The sequence below is a fragment of the Hemiscyllium ocellatum genome, assembly GCF_020745735.1.
Source record: "Hemiscyllium ocellatum isolate sHemOce1 chromosome 38 unlocalized genomic scaffold, sHemOce1.pat.X.cur. SUPER_38_unloc_5, whole genome shotgun sequence".
Taxonomy (NCBI): Eukaryota; Metazoa; Chordata; class Chondrichthyes; order Orectolobiformes; family Hemiscylliidae; genus Hemiscyllium; species Hemiscyllium ocellatum.
Window position 1 is genome coordinate 104,494 of NW_026867523.1, and position 24,878 is coordinate 129,371.

General features: G+C 57.8%; 1 protein-coding gene across 1 annotated transcript in view; it reads left to right on the plus strand.

The window, feature by feature from the left end:
* Positions 1 to 24,878, plus strand: part of LOC132808782 (histone-lysine N-methyltransferase 2A-like) — a 79,845-nt gene that overhangs the window by 22,555 nt on the left and 32,412 nt on the right. The window contains exons 14-20 of the mRNA XM_060822233.1: positions 3,317 to 3,501; positions 9,986 to 10,081; positions 11,640 to 11,750; positions 14,294 to 14,367; positions 15,562 to 15,722; positions 22,046 to 22,155; positions 24,112 to 24,249. Coding sequence (XP_060678216.1) covers positions 3,317 to 3,501; positions 9,986 to 10,081; positions 11,640 to 11,750; positions 14,294 to 14,367; positions 15,562 to 15,722; positions 22,046 to 22,155; positions 24,112 to 24,249 — 875 coding nt within the window. The remainder of the gene's footprint in view (positions 1 to 3,316; positions 3,502 to 9,985; positions 10,082 to 11,639; positions 11,751 to 14,293; positions 14,368 to 15,561; positions 15,723 to 22,045; positions 22,156 to 24,111; positions 24,250 to 24,878) is intronic.

Below are 24,878 nucleotides of genomic sequence, written 5' to 3' on the forward strand. Positions count from 1 at the left end.
TGGGATTCCCTCCCTCAGGGACAGTGTGGCTCTCCCCTCCAGCGCATGGACTGCAGCGGGTCAGGGAGGCAGCACACACCCACCTTCTCAACACGGGGGGGAGTGGGGGGTGTAACTCGGGACGGGGTGATAAATGATCGAGAGCAGTCATCTCACCCCACGATTTCCTCCCCCCTCCAGCCCGTGTTGACCCGTACTGAGTTCTGAGGAAGGGTCGCTGCACCCGCCATGTGAACCCGTGGTTTTTCAGCACGGATGCTGCTGGACCTGCTGAGCTTCTCCAGCACTCTCTGATCCCCAGTCCTCTGGGTTTTTCTCTGCTGGGTTCCCTCGCTGTTTGCCGGGGGGGACGGGAGGGGTGAAGGATTGGGACGGCTACCTGGGGTTTTCAGGTCAGGGTGTCTCGCTGGGTCAGGCCGGACTGTCTTCCTGCAGTTTGTTCACAAGGTGAGGCTGGAGCTGCCCATGGCCATTAGGCCATAGGCCATTCAGACCATCCAGTCTGCTGCACCTTTCAATCATGGTTGATGAGTTTCTGAACCCCATTCTCCCGCTGTCTCCCTGTGACCCTTTCTATCTCCGTGTTAAATACCCTCAGTGACCAGGCCCCCACAGCCTTCTGCAGCTGGGAATCCCACGGATTCCCCCACTCTCTGGATGAAGAGGTTACTCCTTATCTCTGCTCTGAAGGGTTTACCCGTTACTCTGTGGCTGTGCCCTCAGGTCCCAATCTTTCCTCCCAATGGCGACACCTCCCCAGCACCCACTCTGTCCAGGCTGGTCACTATTCTGGCTGTTTCCATTCGCTCTCCCCCCATCGAGTACAGACCCAGAGTCCTCTCACCTTCCTGATACCTTGACCCTTTCATCGCTGGGCCCTTTCTCGTGACCCTCGCCTGGACCTGCTGCAGGGGTCACTCCATCCTCCCTGGGATCTGGGGCCCACACCTGCACACACAATATTCCGAATGTGGTCTGACCAGAGCGTCCGAACGGCATCCCTGCTTTGAGATTCGAGAGCTCTTTTATATTCGAAGTTAAAAATCCCACACAACCCCAGATTACAGTCCTACAGGTTTATTTGGAAGTATTAGCTTTCAGAGCGCTGCTCCTTCATCAGGTAGCTATTCTATTCTGTGTGTCATATTCAGTCTCTCTCTCTCTCTGTCTTTCTGTCTCTGTCTCTCACTCCTCTTTCTCTGTGTGTGTCTGTCTCTCTCTCTCTCTCTCTCTCTCTGTCTGCCTGTCTGTCTCTCTCTCCCTCTCTCTCCCTCTCTCTCCCTCCCTCTCCCTCCCTCTCGCCCCCTCCCTCTCGCCCCCTCCCTCTCGCCCCCTCCCTCTCGCCCCCTCCCTCTCGCCCCCTCCCTCTCGCCCCCTCCCTCTCGCCCCCTCCCTCTCGCCCCCTCCCTCTCGCCCCCTCCCTCTCGCCCCCTCCCTCTCGCCCCCTCCCTCTCCATCCCTCCCTCTCTCACTCTCTCTGTCTCTCTCTGTTTCTCTCTGTCTGTCTCTCTTCTCTCTGTCTGTTTCTCTGTCCCTCCCTCTCTCTCCCCCCCTCTCCCTTTCCCTCTCTCCCTCTGTCTCTCTCTCTCTCTCTCTCTGTTGCTAGTGTGTCTCTTGTCATGACACATACAGAATGCTTGGAGATTGACAGACTAAAATCAGGTCTGAGCTTTTCCTGTGCTTGGGAAGGCTTGGACCAGGAACAGACATTTCCCATAAGAGCAATTCTGCTTCGGATGGAGATTGTGAAGTTTAGGAATTTTCTGGGCTCTGGGATCCATACTGTAGATACACAGAAAAACCGTCCGACTTGAAAACATTCAATGTTCCAGCCCCCGACCACTGTCTGTGACATGGAACCCCACAGGCTCCCCCTCCTCTCTGGGTGAAGAGGTTACTCCCCACCCCAGGTCAGTAGCACCATCCTTCCTGTGTTGTCCCTGTCTAGGCCTGGCTGAATTGTATACGTTTCTGTGAGATGGCCCCAGTCCAGTAGAGAGAGGGATATGGGGGTGATTTGGACAAATGAGTTTTATACTCATTCATTCACAGGATGTGAGTATCCCTGGCTGGGTCAGGATGTATTGCCCCATCCCTAATTGCCCATGGGGCAGTGAAGAGTCCACCCATTGCCGTGGGTGTAGACACTGCCCAGGGAATGAGCGCAGTTTCCTTCCCAGTGTCCCAGCTGGGCGTTCCTGACAATTGGCAGGTGGAGCTGTGGCCACTCTTAATTCCAGACTTGTTTTTTAAAAAAGAGGACTCAGACCCGCACCATGAGCCACGGTGGGGTTTGAACCCGGGTCCCCAGAGCGTTAGCTGGGTCTCGGGATTGACAGTGCCAGTGGGGGGGGGAGGGGGTTACAGTCTCACAGAGGGTGCTGTCAGGGGGGAGGGGGTTACAGTCTCACAGAGGGTGCTGTCAGGGGGGAGGGGGTTACAGTCTCACAGAGGGTGCTGTCGGGGGGAGGGGGTTACAGTCTCACAGAGGGTGCTGTCGGGGAGGGGGTTACAGTCTCACAGAGGGTGCTGTCAGGGGGGGTTACAGTCTGTCAGAGGGTGCTGTCAGGAGGGGGGGTTACAGTCTCACAGAGGGTGCTGTCAGGGAGGGGGGGTTACAGTCTCACAGAGGGTGCTGTCAGGGGGGAGGGGGTTACAGTCTCACAGAGGGTGCTGTCAGGGGGGAGGGGGTTACGGTCTCACAGATGGTGCTGTCAGTGGGGGGGGTTACGGTCTCACAGAGGGTGCTGTCGGTGGGGGGGTTACGGTCTCACAGAGGGTGCTGTCAGGGGGAGGGGTTACGGTCTCACAGAGGGTGCTGTCGGGGGGGGGTTACGGTCTCACAGAGGGTGCAGGGGCGATTTCCCAGCATGCCCTGGGCTTGACGGGCTGCTGGTTTCTTTCAATGTCCATTTCTGGGACGCAGGCGCCTCTGGCCGGGCCCAGCATTTATCGCCCCCCCCCCCCCCCCCGCCGTCCCCAGTTGCCCCCTTGACAAGGTGGGGGTGAGATGCAGTCTGCTTGCCGCAGGTTGAACCCCTGTAACCCGAGGGGGGGAATTGAGCGGTCGGTAAGACCACTCTGTCCGTTTCCGTGCCAGCCCCCCCCCCTCCAGATGTTAGCGAGGGCAGCCCTGGGGGGGCTGTCTCCGAGTGGAGAAGGGGAGGACTATTCGCGCGTCAACCCAGCGAGCGGCTGCTGTGATCTGCAGTGGGCCAACAGTGGGCCGGATGGGCAGAATGGACTCTGCCGAGAGTGGTGTGTGTTTGAGGCTGACGGTGGTGTTGTTTTTGCTGCCCCCCTCTCCCTCCTCCAGACGAGATGTACGAGATCCTGTCGAACTTGCCGGACAACATCGTCTACACGTGCCTGCCCTGTATGGAGGGGAAACCTGCCGAGTGGCAGGAGGTGGTCACCAGCGAGCTGCTCTCCGGCATCAGGCAGGTGCTGACCGGCCTGGTGACCTCCAGGCTGACCGCACACCTCCTCACCCAAAAGGAGGTAAGTCTGAGCACCGTGGGACTCCCACCGACACCGAGAGACTGACGGTCACTGACACCGGCTCCCTCCCCTTCCCTGAGCGCCCACTGTCCACTCACCGAAACCCTCAGCCACGCACTGACCACGCTCTCCTTGGGCCTGCAACTCCCGATCTTCTGTGATGTTGACTCATCGCAAACTCTGCTTCCCCGAGACCTCCGGATTCGCTCGGAATCTATCCAGACTGCCCGGCCTCCTGCTCGCTCTCTCCGATCCCCCCGTTCCCAGTCCCTCAACCCCTCTCCTTTATACCTCGCACCTCTTCCCTCGGTAGCTTTCCTTCCCCACACCCCCTCCCTATCTCTGTAACCCCCTCCAGCCCTAACACCCCCTCCTGCCCCTACACCCTCTCCTGCCCCTACACCCTCTCCTGCCCCTACACCCCCTCCCTATCTCTGTAACCCCCTCCAGCCCTAACACCCCCTCCTGCCCCTACACCCTCTCCTGCCCCTACACCCCCTCCCTATCTCTGTAACCCCCTCCAGCCCCTACACCCCCTCCCTATCTCTGTAACCCCCTCCATCCCTACACCCCCTCCCTATCTCTGTAACCCCCTCCAGCCCCAACACCCCCTCCCTATCTCTGTAACCCGCTCCTTCCCACTCCCTGTCTCTGTGACCCACCTCCTGCCCCTCCCTGTCTCTGTGACCCACCTCCTGCCCCTCCCTGTCTCTGTGACCCACCTCCTGCCCCTCCCTGTCTCTGTGACCCCCTCCCTGTCTCTGTGACACACCTCCTGCCCCTCCCTGTCTCTGTGACACACCTCCTGCCCCTCCCTGTCTCTGTGACCCTCTCCCTGTCTCTGTGACCCCCTCCTGTTGCTATAATCCTTGGAGATCTCTGGGCGTCTGCAATTCCGGCCTCTCGGGATTTCCAGATTCCCATCGCTCTGATGGGGCTTGTGACCCCCACCCCGTTGCTTGATCTCAGTGTTCCTGCTTGACCCCCCCCCTTCAGCTGGGGGGGGGGAGCTGGGTCCTTCGAAGGGAGGACCACCCTCCCTCATTGGGGAGCTCTGTCCAAGGCCTGGCATTGGCTCAGTGCTCTGAATGACACCCTCCTGTCTTCCACAAACCCACAGTGTCCAGTCACGTACTGTTGGGAAGACTGATTCTTACCCACCCACGGAAACTGTGGAATCCCCAAAAGCATGGATACAGGCCATTTGGCCCATCGAATCAACATCAACCATCTGAAGAACAGCCCGCCCAGACCCACGTCCCTACCCTCTCCCCATAACTCTGCATTCCCCATGGCCAATCCACCCTAACCTGCACATCCCTGGGCCCTATGGGACAATTTCCCATGGCCAATCCACCCTAACCTGCACATCCCTGGGCCCTATGGGACAATTTCCCATGGCCAATCCACCCTAACCTGCACATCCCTGGGCCCTATGGGACAATTCCCCATGGCCAATCCACCCTAACCTGCACATCCCTGGGCACTATGGGACAATTCCCCATGGCCAATCCACCCTAACCTGCACATCCCTAGGCACTATGGGACAATTTCCCATGGCCAATCCACCCTAACCTGCACATCCCTGGGCACTATGGGACAATTTCCCATGGCCAATCCACCCTAACCTGCACATCCCTGGGCACTATGGGACAATTTCCCATGGCCAATCCACCCTAACCTGCACATCCCTGGGCACTATGGGACAATTTCCCATGGCCAATCCACCCTAACCTGCACATCCCTGGGCACTATGGGACAATTTCCCATGGCCAATCCACCCTAACCTGCACATCCCTGGGCACTATGGGACAATTTCCCATGGCCAATCCACCCTAACCTGCACATCCCTGGGCACTATGGGACAATTTCCCATGGCCAATCCACCCTAACCTGCACATCCCTGGGCACTATGGGACAATGTCACATGGCCAATCCACCCTAACCTGCACATCCCTGGGCACTATGGGACAATTTCCCATGGCCAATCCACCCTAACCTGCACATCCCTGGGTACTATGGGACAATTTCCCATGGCCAATCCACCCTAACCTGCACATCCCTGGGCACTATGGGACAATTTCCCATGGCCAACCCACCCTAACCTGCACATCCCTGGGCACTATGGGACAATTTCCCATGGCCAATCCACCCTAACCTGCACATCCCTGGACACTACGGGACAATTCCCCATGGCCAATCCACCCTAACCTGCACATCCCTGGGCACTATGGGACAATGTCTCATGGCCAATCCACCCTAACCTGCACATCCCTGGGCACTATGGGACAATTTCCCATGGCCAATCCACCCTAACCTGCACATCCCTGGGCACTATGGGACAATTTCCCATGGCCAATCCACCCTAACCTGCACATCCCTGGGCACTATGGGACAATTTCCCATGGCCAATCCACCCTAACCTGCACATCCCTGGGCACTATGGGACAATTTCCCATGGCCAATCCATCCTAACCTGCACATCCCTGGGCACTATGGGACAATTTCCCATGGCCAATCCACCCTAACCTGCACATCCCTGGGCACTATGGGACAATTTCCCATGGCCAATCCACCCTAACCTGCACATCCCTGGGCACTATGGGACAATGTCTCATGGCCAATCCACCCTAACCTGCACATCCCTGGGCACTATGGGACAATTTCCCATGGCCAATCCACCCTAACCTGCACATCCCTGGGCACTATGGGACAATTTCCCATGGCCAATCCACCCTAACCTGCACATCCCTGGGTACTATGGGACAATTTCCCATGGCCAATCCACCCTAACCTGCACATCCCTGGGCACTATGGGACAATTTCCCATGGCCAACCCACCCTAACCTGCACATCCCTGGGCACTATGGGACAATTTCCCATGGCCAATCCACCCTAACCTGCACATCCCTGGGCACTATGGGACACTTCCCCATGGCCAATCCACCCTAACCTGCACATCCCTGGGCACTATGGGACAATTTCCCATGGACAATCCACCTTAACCTGCACATCCCTGGGCACTATGGGACAATTTCCCATGGCCAATCCACCCTAACCTGCACATCCCTGGGCACTATGGGACAATTTCCCATGGCCAATCCACCCTAACCTGCCCATCCCTGGGCACTATGGGACAATTTCCCATGGCCAATCCACCCTAACCTGCACATCCCTGGGCATTATCGGACAATTCCCCATGGCCAATCCACCCTAACCTGCACATCCCTGGGTACTATGGGACAATTTCCCATGGCCAATCCACCCTAACCTGCACATCCCTGGGCACTATGGGACAATTTCCCATGGCCAACCCACCCTAACCTGCACATCCCTGGGCACTATGGGACAATTTCCCATGGCCAACCCACCCTAACCTGCACATCCCTGGACACTACGGGACAATTCCCCATGGCCAATCCACCCTAACCTGCACATCCCTGGGCACTATGGGACACTTCCCCATGGCCAATCCACCCTAACCTGCACATCCCTGGGCACTATGGGACAATTTCCCATGGACAATCCACCCTAACCTGCACATCCCTGGGCACTATGGGACAATTTCCCATGGCCAATCCACCCTAACCTGCACATCCCTGGGCACTATGGGACAATTTCCCATGGCCAATCCACCCTAACCTGCACATCCCTGGGCACTATGGGACAATTTCCCATGGCCAATCCACCCTAACCTGTCCATCCCTGGGCACTATGGGACAATTTCCCATGGCCAATCCACCCTAACCTGCACATCCCTGGGCATTATCGGACAATTCCCCATGGCCAATCCACCCTAACCTGCACATCCCTGGGACTATGGGACAATGTCTCATGGCCAATCCACCCTAACCTGCACATCCCTGGGCACTATGGGACAATTTCCCATGGCCAATCCACCCTAACCTGCACATCCCTGGGCACTATGGGACAATTTCCCATGGCCAATCCACCCTAACCTGCACATCCCTGGGCATTATCGGACAATTCCCCATGGCCAATCCACCCTAACCTGCACATCCCTGGGCACTATGGGACAATTTCCCATGGCCAACCCACCCTAACCTGCACATCCCTGGGCACTATGGGACAATTTCCCATGGCCAATCCACCCTAACCTGCACATCCCTGGACACTACGGGACAATTCCCCATGGCCAATCCACCCTAACCTGCACATCCCTGGGCACTATGGGACAATGTCTCATGGCCAATCCACCCTAACCTGCACATCCCTGGGCACTATGGGACAATTTCCCATGGCCAATCCACCCTAACCTGCACATCCCTGGGCACTATGGGACAATTTCCCATGGCCAATCCACCCTAACCTGCACATCCCTGGGCACTATGGGACAATTTCCCATGGCCAATCCACCCTAACCTGCACATCCCTGGGCACTATGGGACAATTTCCCATGGCCAATCCATCCTAACCTGCACATCCCTGGGCACTATGGGACAATTTCCCATGGCCAATCCACCCTAACCTGCACATCCCTGGGCACTATGGGACAATTTCCCATGGCCAATCCACCCTAACCTGCACATCCCTGGGCACTATGGGACAATGTCTCATGGCCAATCCACCCTAACCTGCACATCCCTGGGCACTATGGGACAATTTCCCATGGCCAATCCACCCTAACCTGCACATCCCTGGGCACTATGGGACAATTTCCCATGGCCAATCCACCCTAACCTGCACATCCCTGGGTACTATGGGACAATTTCCCATGGCCAATCCACCCTAACCTGCACATCCCTGGGCACTATGGGACAATTTCCCATGGCCAACCCACCCTAACCTGCACATCCCTGGGCACTATGGGACAATTTCCCATGGCCAATCCACCCTAACCTGCACATCCCTGGGCACTATGGGACACTTCCCCATGGCCAATCCACCCTAACCTGCACATCCCTGGGCACTATGGGACAATTTCCCATGGACAATCCACCTTAACCTGCACATCCCTGGGCACTATGGGACAATTTCCCATGGCCAATCCACCCTAACCTGCACATCCCTGGGCACTATGGGACAATTTCCCATGGCCAATCCACCCTAACCTGCCCATCCCTGGGCACTATGGGACAATTTCCCATGGCCAATCCACCCTAACCTGCACATCCCTGGGCATTATCGGACAATTCCCCATGGCCAATCCACCCTAACCTGCACATCCCTGGGTACTATGGGACAATTTCCCATGGCCAATCCACCCTAACCTGCACATCCCTGGGCACTATGGGACAATTTCCCATGGCCAACCCACCCTAACCTGCACATCCCTGGGCACTATGGGACAATTTCCCATGGCCAACCCACCCTAACCTGCACATCCCTGGACACTACGGGACAATTCCCCATGGCCAATCCACCCTAACCTGCACATCCCTGGGCACTATGGGACACTTCCCCATGGCCAATCCACCCTAACCTGCACATCCCTGGGCACTATGGGACAATTTCCCATGGACAATCCACCCTAACCTGCACATCCCTGGGCACTATGGGACAATTTCCCATGGCCAATCCACCCTAACCTGCACATCCCTGGGCACTATGGGACAATTTCCCATGGCCAATCCACCCTAACCTGCACATCCCTGGGCACTATGGGACAATTTCCCATGGCCAATCCACCCTAACCTGTCCATCCCTGGGCACTATGGGACAATTTCCCATGGCCAATCCACCCTAACCTGCACATCCCTGGGCATTATCGGACAATTCCCCATGGCCAATCCACCCTAACCTGCACATCCCTGGGACTATGGGACAATGTCTCATGGCCAATCCACCCTAACCTGCACATCCCTGGGCACTATGGGACAATTTCCCATGGCCAATCCACCCTAACCTGCACATCCCTGGGCACTATGGGACAATTTCCCATGGCCAATCCACCCTAACCTGCACATCCCTGGGCATTATCGGACAATTCCCCATGGCCAATCCACCCTAACCTGCACATCCCTGGGACTATGGGACAATGTCTCATGGCCAATCCACCCTAACCTGCACATCCCTGGGCACTATGGGACAATTTCCCATGGCCAATCCACCCTAACCTGCACATCCCTGGGCACTATGGGACAATTTCCCATGGCCAACCCACCCTAACCTGCACATCCCTGGGCACTATGGGACAATTTCCCATGGCCAACCCACCCTAACCTGTACATCTTTGGAATGTGGGAGGAAACCGGAGGAAACTCACGCAGAGACAGGGGGAGAATGTGCAAACTCCGCCCAGTCACCCGAGGGTGGGATCGAACCCGGGTCCCTGGCGCTGGGAGGCAGCAGTGGTAACACGGGCAAAATGTCTGGCCTCCCGGTGATGATGCCATCCTATGAAATTATAAACTGGCGATTGCTCCAGTTCACGAGCACTTTCCCTGTCCGGCAAGTGGTTTCCGAGGATGTGGGAGGAGCTATACAAATGCAGTTTGTCCTTCCCTCTGTTCTGGCCCCACAGTGCAGGGATGACATCGCTGATGTCTTCGACGCGGGGGTCCCCTGTGACCTGGACGGTGTGAGGAGCAAATTTGAAGAAGGCGGTTACTCTTCTGTGGTGAGTCTGGGGAAGGGGTAACAGAGCGTGGGGGGTGGAAAGTGGGGCGCGGGGGAGGGGCTGCTGCCACAGTCTGTGGGCTCTGATTCCCGGTTGGAGAGCCCGCTTTGTCCCGATGTGACTGTCCAGGCCCTGCCTGTCCCCCTCCCCTGTCAGGGCTCCCCTGGTGCTGCCCAGGCTGGAGAAAGCCGAAGTCAGGCCACTCGGCCCGGCTGTGTGTGTGGTGCTCCTGAAAATCAAGGCCCACGCTCTCCAACTTTGGCATGCCAGTGAAATACGGCCCAAGTCTGGCCAACGTTCTTGTAACTGTGCCAACTGCTTCTTCCCCGCTGGTACCTCTCCAGTCTAACGCTGATCTCACTCTGGGTACAGCTCTCCTGAAGCAGTAACTTTGTATTCCTCGCCCTGTTCTGTCACCCTTAGATGTTGGGGTGTGCAGTCAAAACAAAACTTTTCACTGTACCCCAATACACGTGACCGAAGGGACCAGGAGGGTACAGAGCAGTTGATCAAATATTCCTGTTCATCAAGTGGTCCCCATAATCATTGTCGAGGGATGGATGCACACGTCGACTCATTATACATTATCCACAACTTAAAAGTATTTAAATAGTAACGCATCTTGGCTTTAAATAATACCTTACTCCCTTGCACCCTCAACTAACTGCTCCGAGATCATGATAATCCGGTAAATAGCGAGTTGTGAGAAGATTTCTGGCTCAGGTTGAGGTTCTGGATGTAGGTGTGCTCGTTGAGTTGGAAGGTTCATTTCCAGACGTTTCGTCACCCTATTCGGTAACATCTTCAGTGAGCCTCCGGGCGAATCCGGGAAATCTCTGGTATTTTCGGTGTATAGTTTTTGTTGGTTTATTGAGAGTACCGGTTTGTAAAGTTCCTGTGAAAGCACAGTTCACTGTAGACAAACCCCACCCCCCCCCCCCCCCCTCGTTTCCCTGTCTCAGTCCCCAGCCTGCTCCCGATTTCAGTGCAGCACAATGACACTTATTGATTCCAAAGGGGGCTGGGTCATCGCCAATGGGTCCCCATCCCCCAGACCAAGAAGGGACTCGGCGCTGATCGAATCTCCCTTGACACCTGCCCCACCCCCAGTTCCAGCTCACTTCAATCTGATTCTCCATCAGACAAACCAGACACACACCAGCAGAATGAGGCCATTCTGCCCATGGATTCTGTTCTGCCCCTTGATCCCAGCTGAAATGTGTCTCAACCCCATTCTCTTGCCTTCTCCCTGTAAACCCCCTGGTCCCCTTAACCAATCACACGGTTGGTTTCAGGGAGTTGTTTGGAGGGAGGTGTTGCATTGCTGTGTTAAACCAGTCCGTTCCCCACCTCAGTCTGTAATTAAACACACCCCATCTTCACCAACTGCTCCCCTCCCAAACACACCCACTCAGCGTCTTGGCAAAAACACTGTCTCCTCCCCTCAAATAGGGACAGCACGGGGTTAGATACAGAGTAAAGCTCCCTCTACACTGTCCTTGCCCCTTGCTGAGCCCCTCCCTTGCTGGGAGAATGATGTGTTTCTCTCCATGTACAGCTAGAGTTCTGTGATGATGTGGCACGGATCATTCAGAGCAATATCAATGAGGAGCTGGAGTTCCCGGACAGCTGGAAAGCTAACCTGTCCGCCAAGGCCTATTTCATCAAGGTACGCCCTGTCCCCCCTGTGTTTACCCCCTCCTGTATGCCCTGTCCCCCCTGTGTTTACCCCCTCCTGTACGCCCTGTCCCCCCTGTGTTTACACCCTCCTGTACACCCTGTCCCCCCGTGTTTACCCCCTCCTGTATGCCCTGTCCCCCTATGTTTACCCCCACCTGTACGCCCTGTCCCCCCGTGTTTACTCCCACCTGTACGCCCTGTCCCCCCCGTGTTTACACCCTCCTGTACGCCCTGTCCCCCCGTGTTTACACCCTCCTGTACGCCCTGTCCCCCCTGTGTTTACCCCCACCTGTATGCCCTGTCCCCCTGTGTTTACCCCCACCTGTATGCCCTGTCCCCCCTGTGTTTACCCCCTCCTGTATGCCCTGTTCCCCCTGTGTTTACCCCCTCCTGTACGCCCTGTCCCCCTGCGTTTACCCGCATCTGTACGCCCTGTTCCCCTGTGTTTACCCCCTCCTGTACGCCCTGTCCCCCTGCGTTTACCCCCTCCTGTACGCCCTGCCCCACCTGTGTTTACACCCTCCTGTACACCCTGTCCCCCTGCGTTTACCCCCACCTGTATGCCCTGTTCCTCCTGTGTTTAACCCCTCCTGTACGCCCTGTCCCCCTGTGTTTAACCCCTCCTGTAGCCCCCTGTCCCCCCCTGTGCTTACCCCCTCCTGTACGCCCTGTCCCCCTGTGTTTACCCCCTCCTGTACGCCCTGTCCCCCTGTGTTTACACCCTCCTGTACGCCCTGTCCCCCCGTGTTTACCCCCTTCTGTATGCCCTGTCCCCCCTGTGTGTACCCCCTCCTGTACGCCCTGTCCCCCTCGTGTTTACCCCCACCTGTACGCCCTGTCCCCCTGTGTTTACACCCTCCTGTACGCCCTGTCCCCCCTGTGTTTACCCCCCCTGTACGCCCTGTCCCCCTGTGTTTACCCGCATCTGTACGCCCTGTCCCCCCCTGTGTTTACCCCCTCCTGTACACCCTGTCCCCCCCCGTGTTTACCCCCTCCTGTACGCCCTGTCCCCCTGCGTTTACCCGCATCTGTACGCCCTGTCCGCCTGCGTTCACCCCCTCCTGTATGCCCTGTCCCCCCTGTGTTTACACTCTCCTGTACGCCCTGTCCCCCCTGTGTTTACCCCCTCCTGTACGCCCTGTCCCACCTGTGTTTACACCCTCCTGTACGCCCTGTCCCCCTGCGTTTACCCCCACCTGTATGCCCTGTTCCTCCTGTGTTTAACCCCTCCTGTAGCCCCCTGTCCCCCCTGTGTTTACCCCCTCCTGTACGCCCTGTCCCCCCTGTGTTTGCCCCCTCCTGTACGCCCTGTCCCCCTGTGTTTAACCCCTCCTGTAGCCCCCTGTCCCCCCTGTGTTTACCCCCTCCTGTACGCCCTGTCCCCCCTGTGTTTACCCCCTCCTGTATGCCCTGTCCCCCCTGTGTTTACCCCCTCCTGTACGCCCTGTCCCCCTGTGTTTACCCCCTCCTGTATGCCCTGTCCCCCCTGTGTTTACCCCCTCCTGTACGCCCTGTCCCCCTGTGTTTACCCCCTCCTGTAGCCCCCTGTCCCCCCTGGGTTTACACCCTCCTGTACGCCCTGTCCCCCCTGTGTTTACCCCCTCCTGTACCCCCCTGTCCCCCCTGTGTTTACCCCCTCCTGTACGCCCTGTCCCCCCTGTGTTTACCCCCTCCTGTATGCCTTGTCCCCCCTGTGTTTACCCCCTCCTGTATGCCTTGTCTCCCCTGTGTTTACCCCCTCCTGTACACCCTGTCCCCCCCCGTTTACCCACACCTGTATGCCCTGTTCCCCTCCCCCGCATTAAACCCCACCTGTACCCTCCCCGTCCCCCCCATGTTTCCCTCACCTGTCACCCCCTGTTTACCCCCACCTGTACCCTCCAATTCCCCCATTTACCCCCACCTGTACCCTCCAATACCCCCGTGTTTACCCCCACCTGTACCCTCCAATTCCCCCGCGTTTACCCCCACCTGTACCCTCCAATTCCCCCACGTTTACCCCCACCTGTACCCTCCAATTCCCCCCATTTACCCCCATCTGTACCCTCCAATTCCCCCGCGTTTCCCCCCACCTGTACCCTCCAATGCCCCCGCGTTTCCCCCCACCTGTACCCTCCAATTCCCCCGCGTTTCCCCCCACCTGTACCCTCCAATTTCCCCGCGTTTACCCCCACCTGTACCCTCCAATTCCCCCCGTTTACCCCCACCTGTACACACCATTCCCCTCATTTCCTCCTGCTCCAGTTTTCCCCCATCCCCATTCCCCCTCCCTTGCACTGCTTCCCTCACACTATCTGCCTCTCGTCTTCCCCCCCGGCTCCCCTGACCCTGATGGTTGTTTCCCTCTCGCCCTGTCTCTCTATCCCCCTCTGCATGTCCCCATTTAATGGGCCCCCCGTTGTTTTTAAGCAGTGAGCCACAGTTTTTCACTCACCCACAAGACCCCCCTCCGATCGCCTCTGCCCCCTGCTGTCGCGCTCGCTGACTGCGTGACGTTACCCTAACCTGTCTCGCACACATTCTCTTGTACAGCAAATGGACCGGATCTTCCCCTGGTTCAAGGTCGAAGACTCCAAATACTGGCAGCAATGCACCGCCTTACCCAAGTGAGTTTCAAAAATCACACCTCCCAGTAGGACATCAGCAGTTCACCAGCACCTGGGTTAGGGCACTGTCGGAGGGTCAGTGTGGAGGGAGTGGGCACTGTCGGAGGGTCAGTGTGGAGGGAGTGGGCACTGTCGCAGGGTCAGTGCTGAGGGAGTGGGCACTGTCGCAGGGTCAGTGCTGAGGGAGTGGGCACTGTCGGAGGGTCAGTGCGGAGAGAGTGGGCACTGTCGGAGGGTCAGTGTGGAGGGAGTGGGCATTGTCGGAGGGTCAGTGCTGAGGGAGTGGGCACTGTCGGAGGGTCAGTGCTGAGGGAGTGCCGCACTGTCGTAGGGTCAGTGCTAAGGGAGTGCCGCACTGTCGGAGGGTCAGTGCTGAGGGAGTGATCACTGTCGGAGGGTCAGTGCTGAGGGAGTGGGCACTGTCGGAGGGTCAGTGCTGAGGGAGTGGGCACTGTCACAGGGTCAGTGCTGAGGGAGTGGGCACTGTCGGAGGGTCAGTGCTGAGGGAGTGGGCACTGTCGGAGGGTCAGTGCTGAGGGAGTGGGCACTGTCGGAGGGTCAGTGCTGAGGGAGTGGGCACTGTCGGAGGGTCAGTGCTGAGGGAGTGGGCACTGTCGGAGGGTCAGTGCTGAGGGAGTGGGCACTGTCGGAGGGTCAGTGCTGAGGGAGTGCCGCACTGTCGGAGGGTCAGGGCTGAGGGAGTGCCGCACTGTCGGAGGGTCAGGGCTGAGGGAGTGCCGCACTGTCGGAGGGTCAGTGCTGAGGGAGTGGGCACTGTCGGAGGGTCAGTGTGGAGGGAGTGGGCATTGTCGGAGGGTCAGTGCTGAGGGAGTGGGCACTGTCGGAGGGTCAGTGCTGAGGGAGTGCCGCACTGTCGGAGGGTCAGTGCTGAGGGAGTGCCGCACTGTCGGAGGGTCAGTGCTGAGGGAGTGATGAGGAGTTATGGTGGTTGTCTGGGAGTTGGTGTATTTGGGACAGGACATTGTCCTGGTTTATATGGTAGTATATGATGTGTGTACACAGGAAGACTGACCATTTTACTGCTCTCTTGTTTTTCTCTCGCTTTACGTCTTTCTTGCTCCCTTTCTCTGTCGATCCCTGTGATTTTTTTTCTCTCTCCGCCTCCCCCCCCGGACCCCCGGTGCCTCTTCTGGGTCTCCTGTACCTTGCTCCTCCCCGACGTACCCTCCACAGCGGCCTGCACCCAAACGCTGTTGTTCCTCCCTCCCTTGACCACATCTATGCCCAATGGCGGGAGCAGAGTGACAGCTCGCACCATCCCGGTTCCCAGCAGAGGAGCGGTGAGAACCCAGCGCTGGGGAAGGACAACAGCAGGACAGACCAGCAGCCTGCAGGTGAGTGTGCACCAGAGTGACCACGTCATCAGGCTGTGGGTGTGCGAGACGGTGTGGGTTTGTGTGAGAGTGCGAGACGGTGTGTGGGTTTGTGTGAGACGGTGTGTGGGTTTGTGTGCCAGTGCGAGACGGTGTGTGGGTTTGTGTGCCAGTGCGAGACGGTGTGTGGGTTTGTGTGTCAGTGCGAGACGGTGTGTGTGTTTGTGTGGCAGTGTGAGACGGTGTGTGGGTTTGTGTGCGAGTGCAAGACGGTGTGTGGGTTTGTGTGCGAGTGCGAGACGGTGTGTGGGTTTGTGTGCCAGTGCGAGACGGTGTGTGGGTTTGTGTGAGAGACGGTGTGTGGGTTTGTGTGCGAGTGCGAGACGGTGTGTGGGTTTGTGTGCGAGTGTGAGACGGTGTGTGGGTTTGTGTGCGAGTGTGAGACGGTGTGTGGGTTTGTGTGTCAGTGCGAGACGGTGTGTGGGTTTGTGTGAGAGACGGTGTGTGGGTTTGTGTGCGAGTGTGAGACGGTGTGTGGGTTTGTGTGCGAGTGTGAGACGGTGTGTGGGTTTGTGTGCGAGACGGTGTGTGGGTTTGTGTGCGAGACGGTGTGTGGGTTTGTGTGCGAGACGGTGTGTGGGTTTGTGTGCGAGTGCGAGACGGTGTGTGGGTTTGTGTGCTAGTGCGAGACGGTGTGTGGGTTTGTGTGCGAGTGCGAGACGGTGTGTGGGTTTGTGTGCGAGACGGTGTGTGGGTTTGTGTGCGAGACGGTGTGTGGGTTTGTGTGCGAGACGGTGTGTGGGTTTGTGTGCGAGACGGTGTGTGGGTTTGTGTGCGAGACGGTGTGTGGGTTTGTGTGCGAGTGCGAGACGGTGTGTGGTTTTGTGTGCGAGTGCGAGACGGTGTGCGGGTTTGTGTGCGAGTGCGAGACGGTGTGTGGGTTTGTGTGAGAGACGGTGTGTGGGTTTGTGTGCGAGTGCGAGACGGTGTGTGGGTTTGTGTGCGAGTGCGAGACGGTGTGTGGGTTTGTGCGCCAGTGCGAGACGGTGTGTGGGTTTGTGCGCCAGTGCGAGACGGTGTGTGGGTGCGAGTGCGAGACGGTGTGTGGGTTTGTGTGCGAGTGCGAGACGGTGTGCGGGTTTGTGTGCGAGTGCGAGATGGTGTGTGGGTTTGTGTGAGAGACGGTGTGTGGGTTTGTGTGCCAGTGCGAGACGGTGTGTGGGTTTGTGTGCGAGTGCGAGACGGTGTGTGGGTTTGTGCGCCAGTGCGAGACGGTGTGTGGGTTTGTGCGCCAGTGCGAGACGGTGTGTGGGTTTGTGTGCCAGTGCGAGACGGTGTGTGGGTTTGTGTGCGAGTGCGAGACGGTGTGTGTGTTTGTGTGCGAGTGCGAGACGGTGTGTGGGTTTGTGTGCGAGTGCGAGACGGTGTGTGGGTTTGTGTGTGAGACGGTGTGTGGGTTTGTGTGCCAGTGTGAGACGGTGTGTGGGTTTGTGTGCGAGTGCGAGACGGTGTGTGGGTTTGTGTGTGAGACGGTGTGTGGGTTTGTGTGTGAGTGTGAGACGGTGTGTGGGTTTGTGTGTGAGACGGTGTGTGGGTTTGTGTGCGAGTGTGAGACGGTGTGTGGGTTTGTGTGTGAGACGGTGTGTGGGTTTGTGTGCGAGTGTGAGACGGTGTGTGGGTTTGTGTGTGAGTGTGAGACGGTGTGTGTGCGAGTGCGAGACGGTGTGTGTGTTTGTGTGCGAGTGTGAGACGGTGTGTGTGCGAGTGCGAGACGGTGTGTGTGTTTGTGTGCGAGTGCGAGACGGTGTGTGTGTTTGTGTGCGAGTGTGAGACGGTGTGTGGGTTTGTGTGCCAGTGTGAGACGGTGTGTGGGTTTGTGTGCGAGTGCGAGACGGTGTGTGGGTTTGTGTGCGAGTGCGAGACGGTGTGTGGGTTTGTGTGTGAGACGGTGTGTGGGTTTGTGTGCCAGTGTGAGACGGTGTGTGGGTTTGTGTGCGAGTGCGAGACGGTGTGTGGGTTTGTGTGTGAGACGGTGTGTGGGTTTGTGTGCCAGTGTGAGACGGTGTGTGGGTTTGTGTGCCAGTGCGAGACGGTGTGTGGGTTTGTGTGTGAGACGGTGTGTGGGTTTGTGTGCCAGTGTGAGACGGTGTGTGTGTTTGTGTGCCAGTGTGAGACGGTGTGTGGGTTTGTGTGCCAGTGTGAGACGGTGTGTGGGTTTGTGTGCGAGTGCGAGACGGTGTGTGGGTTTGTGTGTGAGACGGTGTGTGGGTTTGTGTGTGAGTGTGAGACGGTGTGTGGGTTTGTGTGTGAGACGGTGTGTGGGTTTGTGTGTGAGACGGTGTGTGGGTTTGTGTGCGAGTGTGAGACGGTGTGTGGGTTTGTGTGTGAGACGGTGTGTGGGTTTGTGTGCGAGTGTGAGACGGTGTGTGGGTTTGTGTGTGTGAGACGGTGTGTGTGCGAGTGCGAGACGGTGTGTGTGTTTGTGTGCGAGTGTGAGACGGTGTGTGTGCGAGTGCGAGACGGTGTGTGTGTTTGTGTGCGAGTGCGAGACGGTGTGTGTGTTTGTGTGCGAGTGTGAGACGGTGTGTGGGTTTGTGTGCGAGTGTGAGACGGTGTGTGGGTTTGTGTGCGAGTGCGAGACGGTGTGTGGGTTTGTGTGCGAGTGCGAGACGGTGTGTGGGTTTGTGTGTGAGACTGTGTGTGGGTTTGTGTGCCAGTGTGAGACGGTGTGTGGGTTTGTGTGCGAGTGCGAGACGGTGTGTGGGTTTGTGTGTGAGACGGTGTGTGGGTTTGTGTGCCAGTGTGAGACGGTGTGTGGGTTTGTGTGCCAGTGCGAGACGGTGTGTGGGTTTGTGTGTGAGACGGTGTGTGGGTTTGTGTGCCAGTGTGAGACGGTGTGTGTGTTTGTGTGCCAGTGTGAGACGGTGTGTGGGTTTGTGTGCGAGACGGTTTGTGGGTTTGTGTGTGAGACGGTGTGTGGGTTTGTGTGCGAGTGCGAGACGGTGTGTGGGTTTGTGTGTGAGACGGTGTGTGTGTTTGTGTGCCAGTGTGAGACGGTGTGTGGGTTTGTGTGCGAGACGGTTTGTGGGTTTGTGTGCGAGACGGTGTGTGGGTTTGTGTGCGAGTGCGAGACGGTGTGTGGGTTTGTGTGCGAGTGTGAGACGGTGTGTGGGTTTGTGTGCGAGTGTGAGACGGTGTGTGGGTTTGTGTGTGAGACGGTGTGTGGGTTTGTGTGCCAGTGTGAGACGGTGTGCGGGTTTGTGTGCGAGTGTGAGACGGTGTGTGTGCGAGTGTGAGACGGTGTGTGGGTTTGTGTGCGAGTGTGAGACGGTGTGTGGGTTTGTGTGTGAGACGGTGTGTGGGTTTGTGTGCCAGTGTGAGACGGTGTGCGGGTTTGTGTGCGAGTGTGAGACGGTGTGTGTGCGAGTGTGAGACGGTGTGTGGGTTTGTGTGCGAGTGTGAGACGGTGTGTGTGTTTGTACATGCGTGCGAGACTGTGGCCATGTTTTGGCAGGCACAGACACACACACACACACACACAGACTCTCACTCACTCTGTCCCACACGAGGAGCTCAGCTGTTCACCCTGGACAGGAATGGTTTGGGTGAAGGGACTGGCTGCACGTTTGCAGGTGACCCTAAGCCGAGTGGCAGTGTATGCTGGCGGAGGAGGATGCTGAGAGCCCGCAGGGGACTCTGCACGGACAGGCTGGGTGGGCACTTGCAGTAAAATGGGGATCACTCTGTGGGGCTGTCCCCTTCCGTCCCAGAAACAGCAGGGCAGATAGTGGTCTGAACGGGGGCAGTTAGGAAAAGGGAGGGTGCAGCAAGAGCTGGGGGTCACGGTGGAACCATCAATGAAGGTTCGGCTGCAGGAGCAGTAGGCAGTGAGGAAAGCTAATGGTGGGCTGGCCTTCCCAAAGGTAATGGCGGGCTGGCCTTCCCGAAGGTAATGGTGGGCTGGCCTTCCCAAAGGTAATGGTGGGCTGGCCTTCCCGAAGGTAATGGTGGGCTGGCCTTCCCGAAGCTAATGGTGGGCTGGTCTTCCCGAAGGTAATGGTGGGCTGGCCTTCCCGAAGCTAATGGCGGGCTGGCCTTCCCGAAGCTAATGGCGGGCTGGCCTTCCCAAAGCTAATGGCGGGCTGGCCTTCCCAAAGCTAATGGTGGGCTGGTCTTCCCGAAGGTAATGGTGGGCTGGTCTTCCCAAAGCTAATGGTGGGCTGGTCTTCCCGAAGGTAATGGTGGGTTAGCCTTCCCAAAGCTAATGGTGGGCTGGTCTTCCCAAAGCTAATGGTGGGCTGGTCTTCCCGAAGGTAATGGTGGGCTGGCCTTCCCGAAGGTAATGGTGGGCTGGTCTTCCCGAAGGTAATGGTGGGCTGGTCTTCCCGAAGGTAATGGTGGGCTGGTCTTCCCGAAGGTAATGGTGTGCTGGTCTTCCCGAAGGTAATGGTGGGCTGGTTTTCCCGAAGGTAATGGTGGGCTGGCCTTCCCGAAGCTAATGGTGGGCTGGTCTTCCCGAAGGTAATGGTGGGCTGGCCTTCCCGAAGGTAATGGTGGGCTGGCCTTCCCGAAGCTAATGGTGGGCTGGCCTTCCCGAAGGTAATGGTGGGTTGGCCTTCCCGAAGCTAATGGTGGGCTGGCCTTCCCAAAGGTAATGGTGGGCTGGCCTTCCCAAAGCTAATGGTGGGCTGGTCTTCCCGAAGGTAATGGTGGGCTGGCCTTCCCGAAGGTAATGGTGGGCTGGCCTTCCCGAAGGTAATGGCGGGCTGGTCTTCCCGAAGCTAATGGTGGGCTGGCCTTCCCGAAGGTAATGGCGGGCTGGCCGTCCCAAAGCTAATGGCGGGCTGGCCGTCCCAAAGCTAATGGTGGGCTGGCCTTCCCGAAGGTAATGGTGGGCTGGCCTTCCCGAAGGTAATGGCGGGCAGGTCTTCCCGAAGGTAATGGTGGGTTAGCCTTCCTGAAGATAATGGCGGGCAGGTCTTCCCAAAGCTAATGGTGGGCTGGTCTTCCCGAAGGTAATGGTGGGCTGGCCTTCCCGAAGGTAATGGTGGGCTGGCCTTCCCGAAGGTAATGGCGGGCTGGTCTTCCCGAAGCTAATGGTGGGCTGGCCTTCCCGAAGGTAATGGCGGGCTGGCCGTCCCAAAGCTAATGGCGGGCTGGCCGTCCCAAAGCTAATGGTGGGCTGGCCTTCCCGAAGGTAATGGTGGGCTGGCCTTCCCGAAGGTAATGGCGGGCAGGTCTTCCCGAAGGTAATGGTGGGTTAGCCTTCCTGAAGATAATGGCGGGCAGGTCTTCCCGAAGGTAATGGTGGGTTAGCCTTCCCGAAGGTAATGGCGGGCTGGCCTTCCCGAAGGTAATGGCGGGCTGGCCTTCCCAAAGCTAATGGTGGGCTGGCCTTCCCGAAGCTAATGGCGGGCTGGCCTTCCCGAAGGTAATGGCGGGCTGGCCTTCCCGAAGGTAATGGCGGGCTGGCCTTCCCGAAGGTAATGGTGGGCTGGTCTTCCCGAAGGTAATGGTGGGCTGGCCTTCCCAAAGCTAATGGTGGGCTGGCCTTCCCGAAGGTAATGGTGGGCTGGTTTTCCCGAAGGTAATGGCGGGCTGGCCTTCCCGAAGGTAATGGTGGGCTGGCCTTCCCGAAGCTAATGGCGGGCTGGTCTTCCTAAAGAGAGCATTGGAGTATCGGACTAAGGGTGTCTCCCTGCAGTGACAGGGGGCCCTTGGTGAGACCACCCTTGAGGACTGTGAGCTGTTTCAGTCTCCCCCTGATCTGAGAGAGGGACAATCCCGCTATTGAGGGATCCCAGGGAAGTTTCTCCCAGACTGAATCCCGGGATGGAGGGGGGACTGACAGATGAGGAAAGACTGGATCGACTGGGCCTGTTCTCCCTGGAATTTAGACGGGGGGGGGCACGGAGTCTCCTGGAAACCTATAAAATCCTGATGGGATTGGACGGGCTGGATATGGGAAGGATGTTCCCAATGTTGGGAAAGTCCAGAACTAGGGATTACAGTTTCAGGACAAGGGGGAAGTCATTCCGGAGCGAGATGGGGGAGAACCTCTTCCCGCAGAGAGTTGGGAACCTATGGAATTCTATCCCACGGGAAGCTGTTGGAGCCAGTTCATTAGATACGTTCAAGAGAGAACTGGACATGGCTCTTGGGGCTGAAGGGTCATTGGATAGAGGGGAGAGGGTGGGAATGGGATACTGAGATGGTCAGCCATGATGGGATGGGATGGTGGCGTTGGGCTGGAAGGGCCGAATGGCCTATGTTATCTGTGTGTGGGGGGGGGAAGGACCGAATGGCCTCTGAGTGAATGGTGACCCGGCTGTGTTGTGTTGCAGGAGAGAGAGCGAGGGGCCAGGCTGTGAGCTCAGACAGCAGCGTCTCAGTGGACACTGAGGATGGCCGCCAGTGTGCCCTGTGCCTGAAGTACGGCGACGATAAACTCAACGTACGTCCCCCCCACCCCACACCCGCTCTCGCACTCGCTCTCTGTTTGTCACTTGCTCACTCCACATGCACGCGTGCGCACACGCTCGCGCTCTCTCTCTCTCTCTCTCTCTCTGTCCCCCCTCCCCCTCTCTCTGTCCCCCCTCCCCCCTCTCTGTCCCTCTCCCTCCCTCTCTCTCCCTCCCTCCGTCTGTCTGTCCCCCTCTCCCTCCCTCTCCCACCTACCTCTCCCTCCCTCTCTGTGTCCCTGTCTTTCTCTGTCTCTGTCTGTCTCTCTCTCTCTCGCGCTCTCTCTCTCACTGTCTCCCTTGCTCTCCCTCTCTCTCTCTCTCTGTCTCTTTCACTCTGTCCCTCCCCCTCCCTCCCTCTGTCCCTCCCCCTCTCTCCCTCTGTCCCTCCCCCTCTCCCTCCCCATCTCTCCCTGTCTCTGTCTCTCCCCCCCCACCTCTCTCTCTGCCGCTCGCGTGCACACGCCATGTGCAGGGACTCGTGAACTCCCCCATTCGGCCCCTCTCTGAAACCTACAAATGAGTCTCCTCGTTCTCACCAGTGGGCACACTGCCCCCTTGTGATTGACCCCCCCGCTCGAGAACTCATTAATAACAGGCTGCAAGGAAATGGAAATCAAATGCAAACTGTGTTGGTCATAGAATCCCTGGCTGTGGAATCAGGCCATTCGGCCCATCGAGTCTCCACCGACCCACCATTGTACCTCCCGCCCAGAGCCCAACCCTACCCCATCACTGTACTCCTGCTGATCCCATGGCCAACCCACTCTAACCTGCACATCCCAGGGCACTATGGGACAATTTCCCATGGCCAATCCACCCTATCCTGCACATCCCTGGGCACTATGGGACAATTTCCCATGGCCAATCCACCCTAACCTGCACATCCCTGGGCACTATGGGACAATTCCCCACGGCCAATCCACCCTAACCTGCACATCCCTGGGCACTATGGGACAATTCCCCACGGCCAATCCACCCTAACCTGCACATCCCCTGGACACTATGGGACAATTTCCCATGGCCAACCCACCCTAACCTGCACATCCCTGGGCACTATGGGACAATTTCCCATGGCCAACCCACCCTAACCTGCACATCCCTGGGCACTATGGGACAATTTCCCATGGCCAACCCACCCTAACCTGCACATCCCTGGGCACTATGGGACAATTCCCCACGGCCAATCCACCCTAACCTGCACATCCCCTGGACACTATGGGCCAATTTCCCATGGCCAATCCACCCTAACCCGCACATCCCTGGGCACTATGGGACAATTTCCCATGGCCAATCCACCCTAACCTGCACATCCCTGGGCACTATGGGACAATTTCCCATGGCCAACCCACCCTAACCTGCATATCCCTGGGCACTATGGGACAATTTCCCATGGCCAACCCACCCTAACCTACAATTCCCCATGGCCAATCCACCCTAACCTGCACATCTTTAGACTGTGGGAGGAAACGGGAGCGCCTGGAGGAAACCCACGCAGACACGGGGAGAATGAGTAAACCTCACCCAGACAGTCGCCCGAGGGTGGGATCGAACCCGGGTCCCTGGCGCTAGGAAGCAGTGAGTCACTGTGCCACCCTGAAGCATCAGCTCTGCACTGAGATAGTTCAGATCAGTGGGCGTGCGCGTGGGAAAGAGAGCAAAGTGGGGCTTCTGGGGCTGAAGCTGAACATTTAATCTGGGTCAGCCATGGGATAGTGTCAGAGGGTTCTTTTGCACTGAAGAGGGTGTAAAAAACTGGCCCCTCAAGGGGCTGATTGGCCTCCGCCTGTTCCTGTGTAACAGGCTGGAGGAGGAGGGGCTGAGTGGCCTCCTGTCCCTGTGTACCAGCTGACCCGTTGAGGGTGTGGCTGGTGTGTGTGAGGATGGTGATAACTCGGGACGTTCTGGTTTGCTGGTTGCCCAGTCCCATGGTGTCTGTCTTGCTGCAGGACGCTGGGCGCCTCTTGTATATCGGGCAGAACGAGTGGACACACGTCAACTGTGCCTTGTGGTCAGCAGAGGTCTTCGAGGAAGGGGATGGCTCGCTGAAGAATGTTCACACAGCAGTCGGCCGAGGGAAGCTAATGGTCAGTGTGCTGGATCGTGGCTCTTATATCCGTCACCACCACCTCCCTCTGTCCCTCCCTCGGCATCTTCCTGTTGGGTTCGCAAATCCAATCCACATTGGCAGCAGTATATCATATCTACCCTATACAGTCCCTCAGCACTGACCCTCCGACAGTGCAGCTCTCCCTCAGCACTGACCCTCCGACAGTGCAGCACTCCCTCAGCACTGACCCTCCGACAGTGCAGCTTTCCCTCAGCACTGACCTTCCGACAGTGCGCACTCCCTCAGCACTGACCCTCCGACAGTGCCCAATCCCTCAGCACTGACCTTCCAACAGTGCCCACTCCCTCAGCACTGACCCTCCGACAGTGCCCACACCCTCAGCCCTGGTCCTCTGACAGTGCGGCGCTCCCTCAGCACTGATCCTTCGACAGTGCAGCTCTCCCTCAGCACTGACCCTCCGACAGTGCCCACTCCCTCAGCACTGACCCTCCGACAGTGCCCACTCCCTCAGCACTGACCTACCGACAGTGCCCACTTCCTCAGCACTAACCTACCGACAGTGCCCACTTCCTCAGCACTGACCCTCTGACAGTGCCCACTCCCTCAGCACTGACCCTCTGTCAGTGCCCACTCCCTCAGCACTGA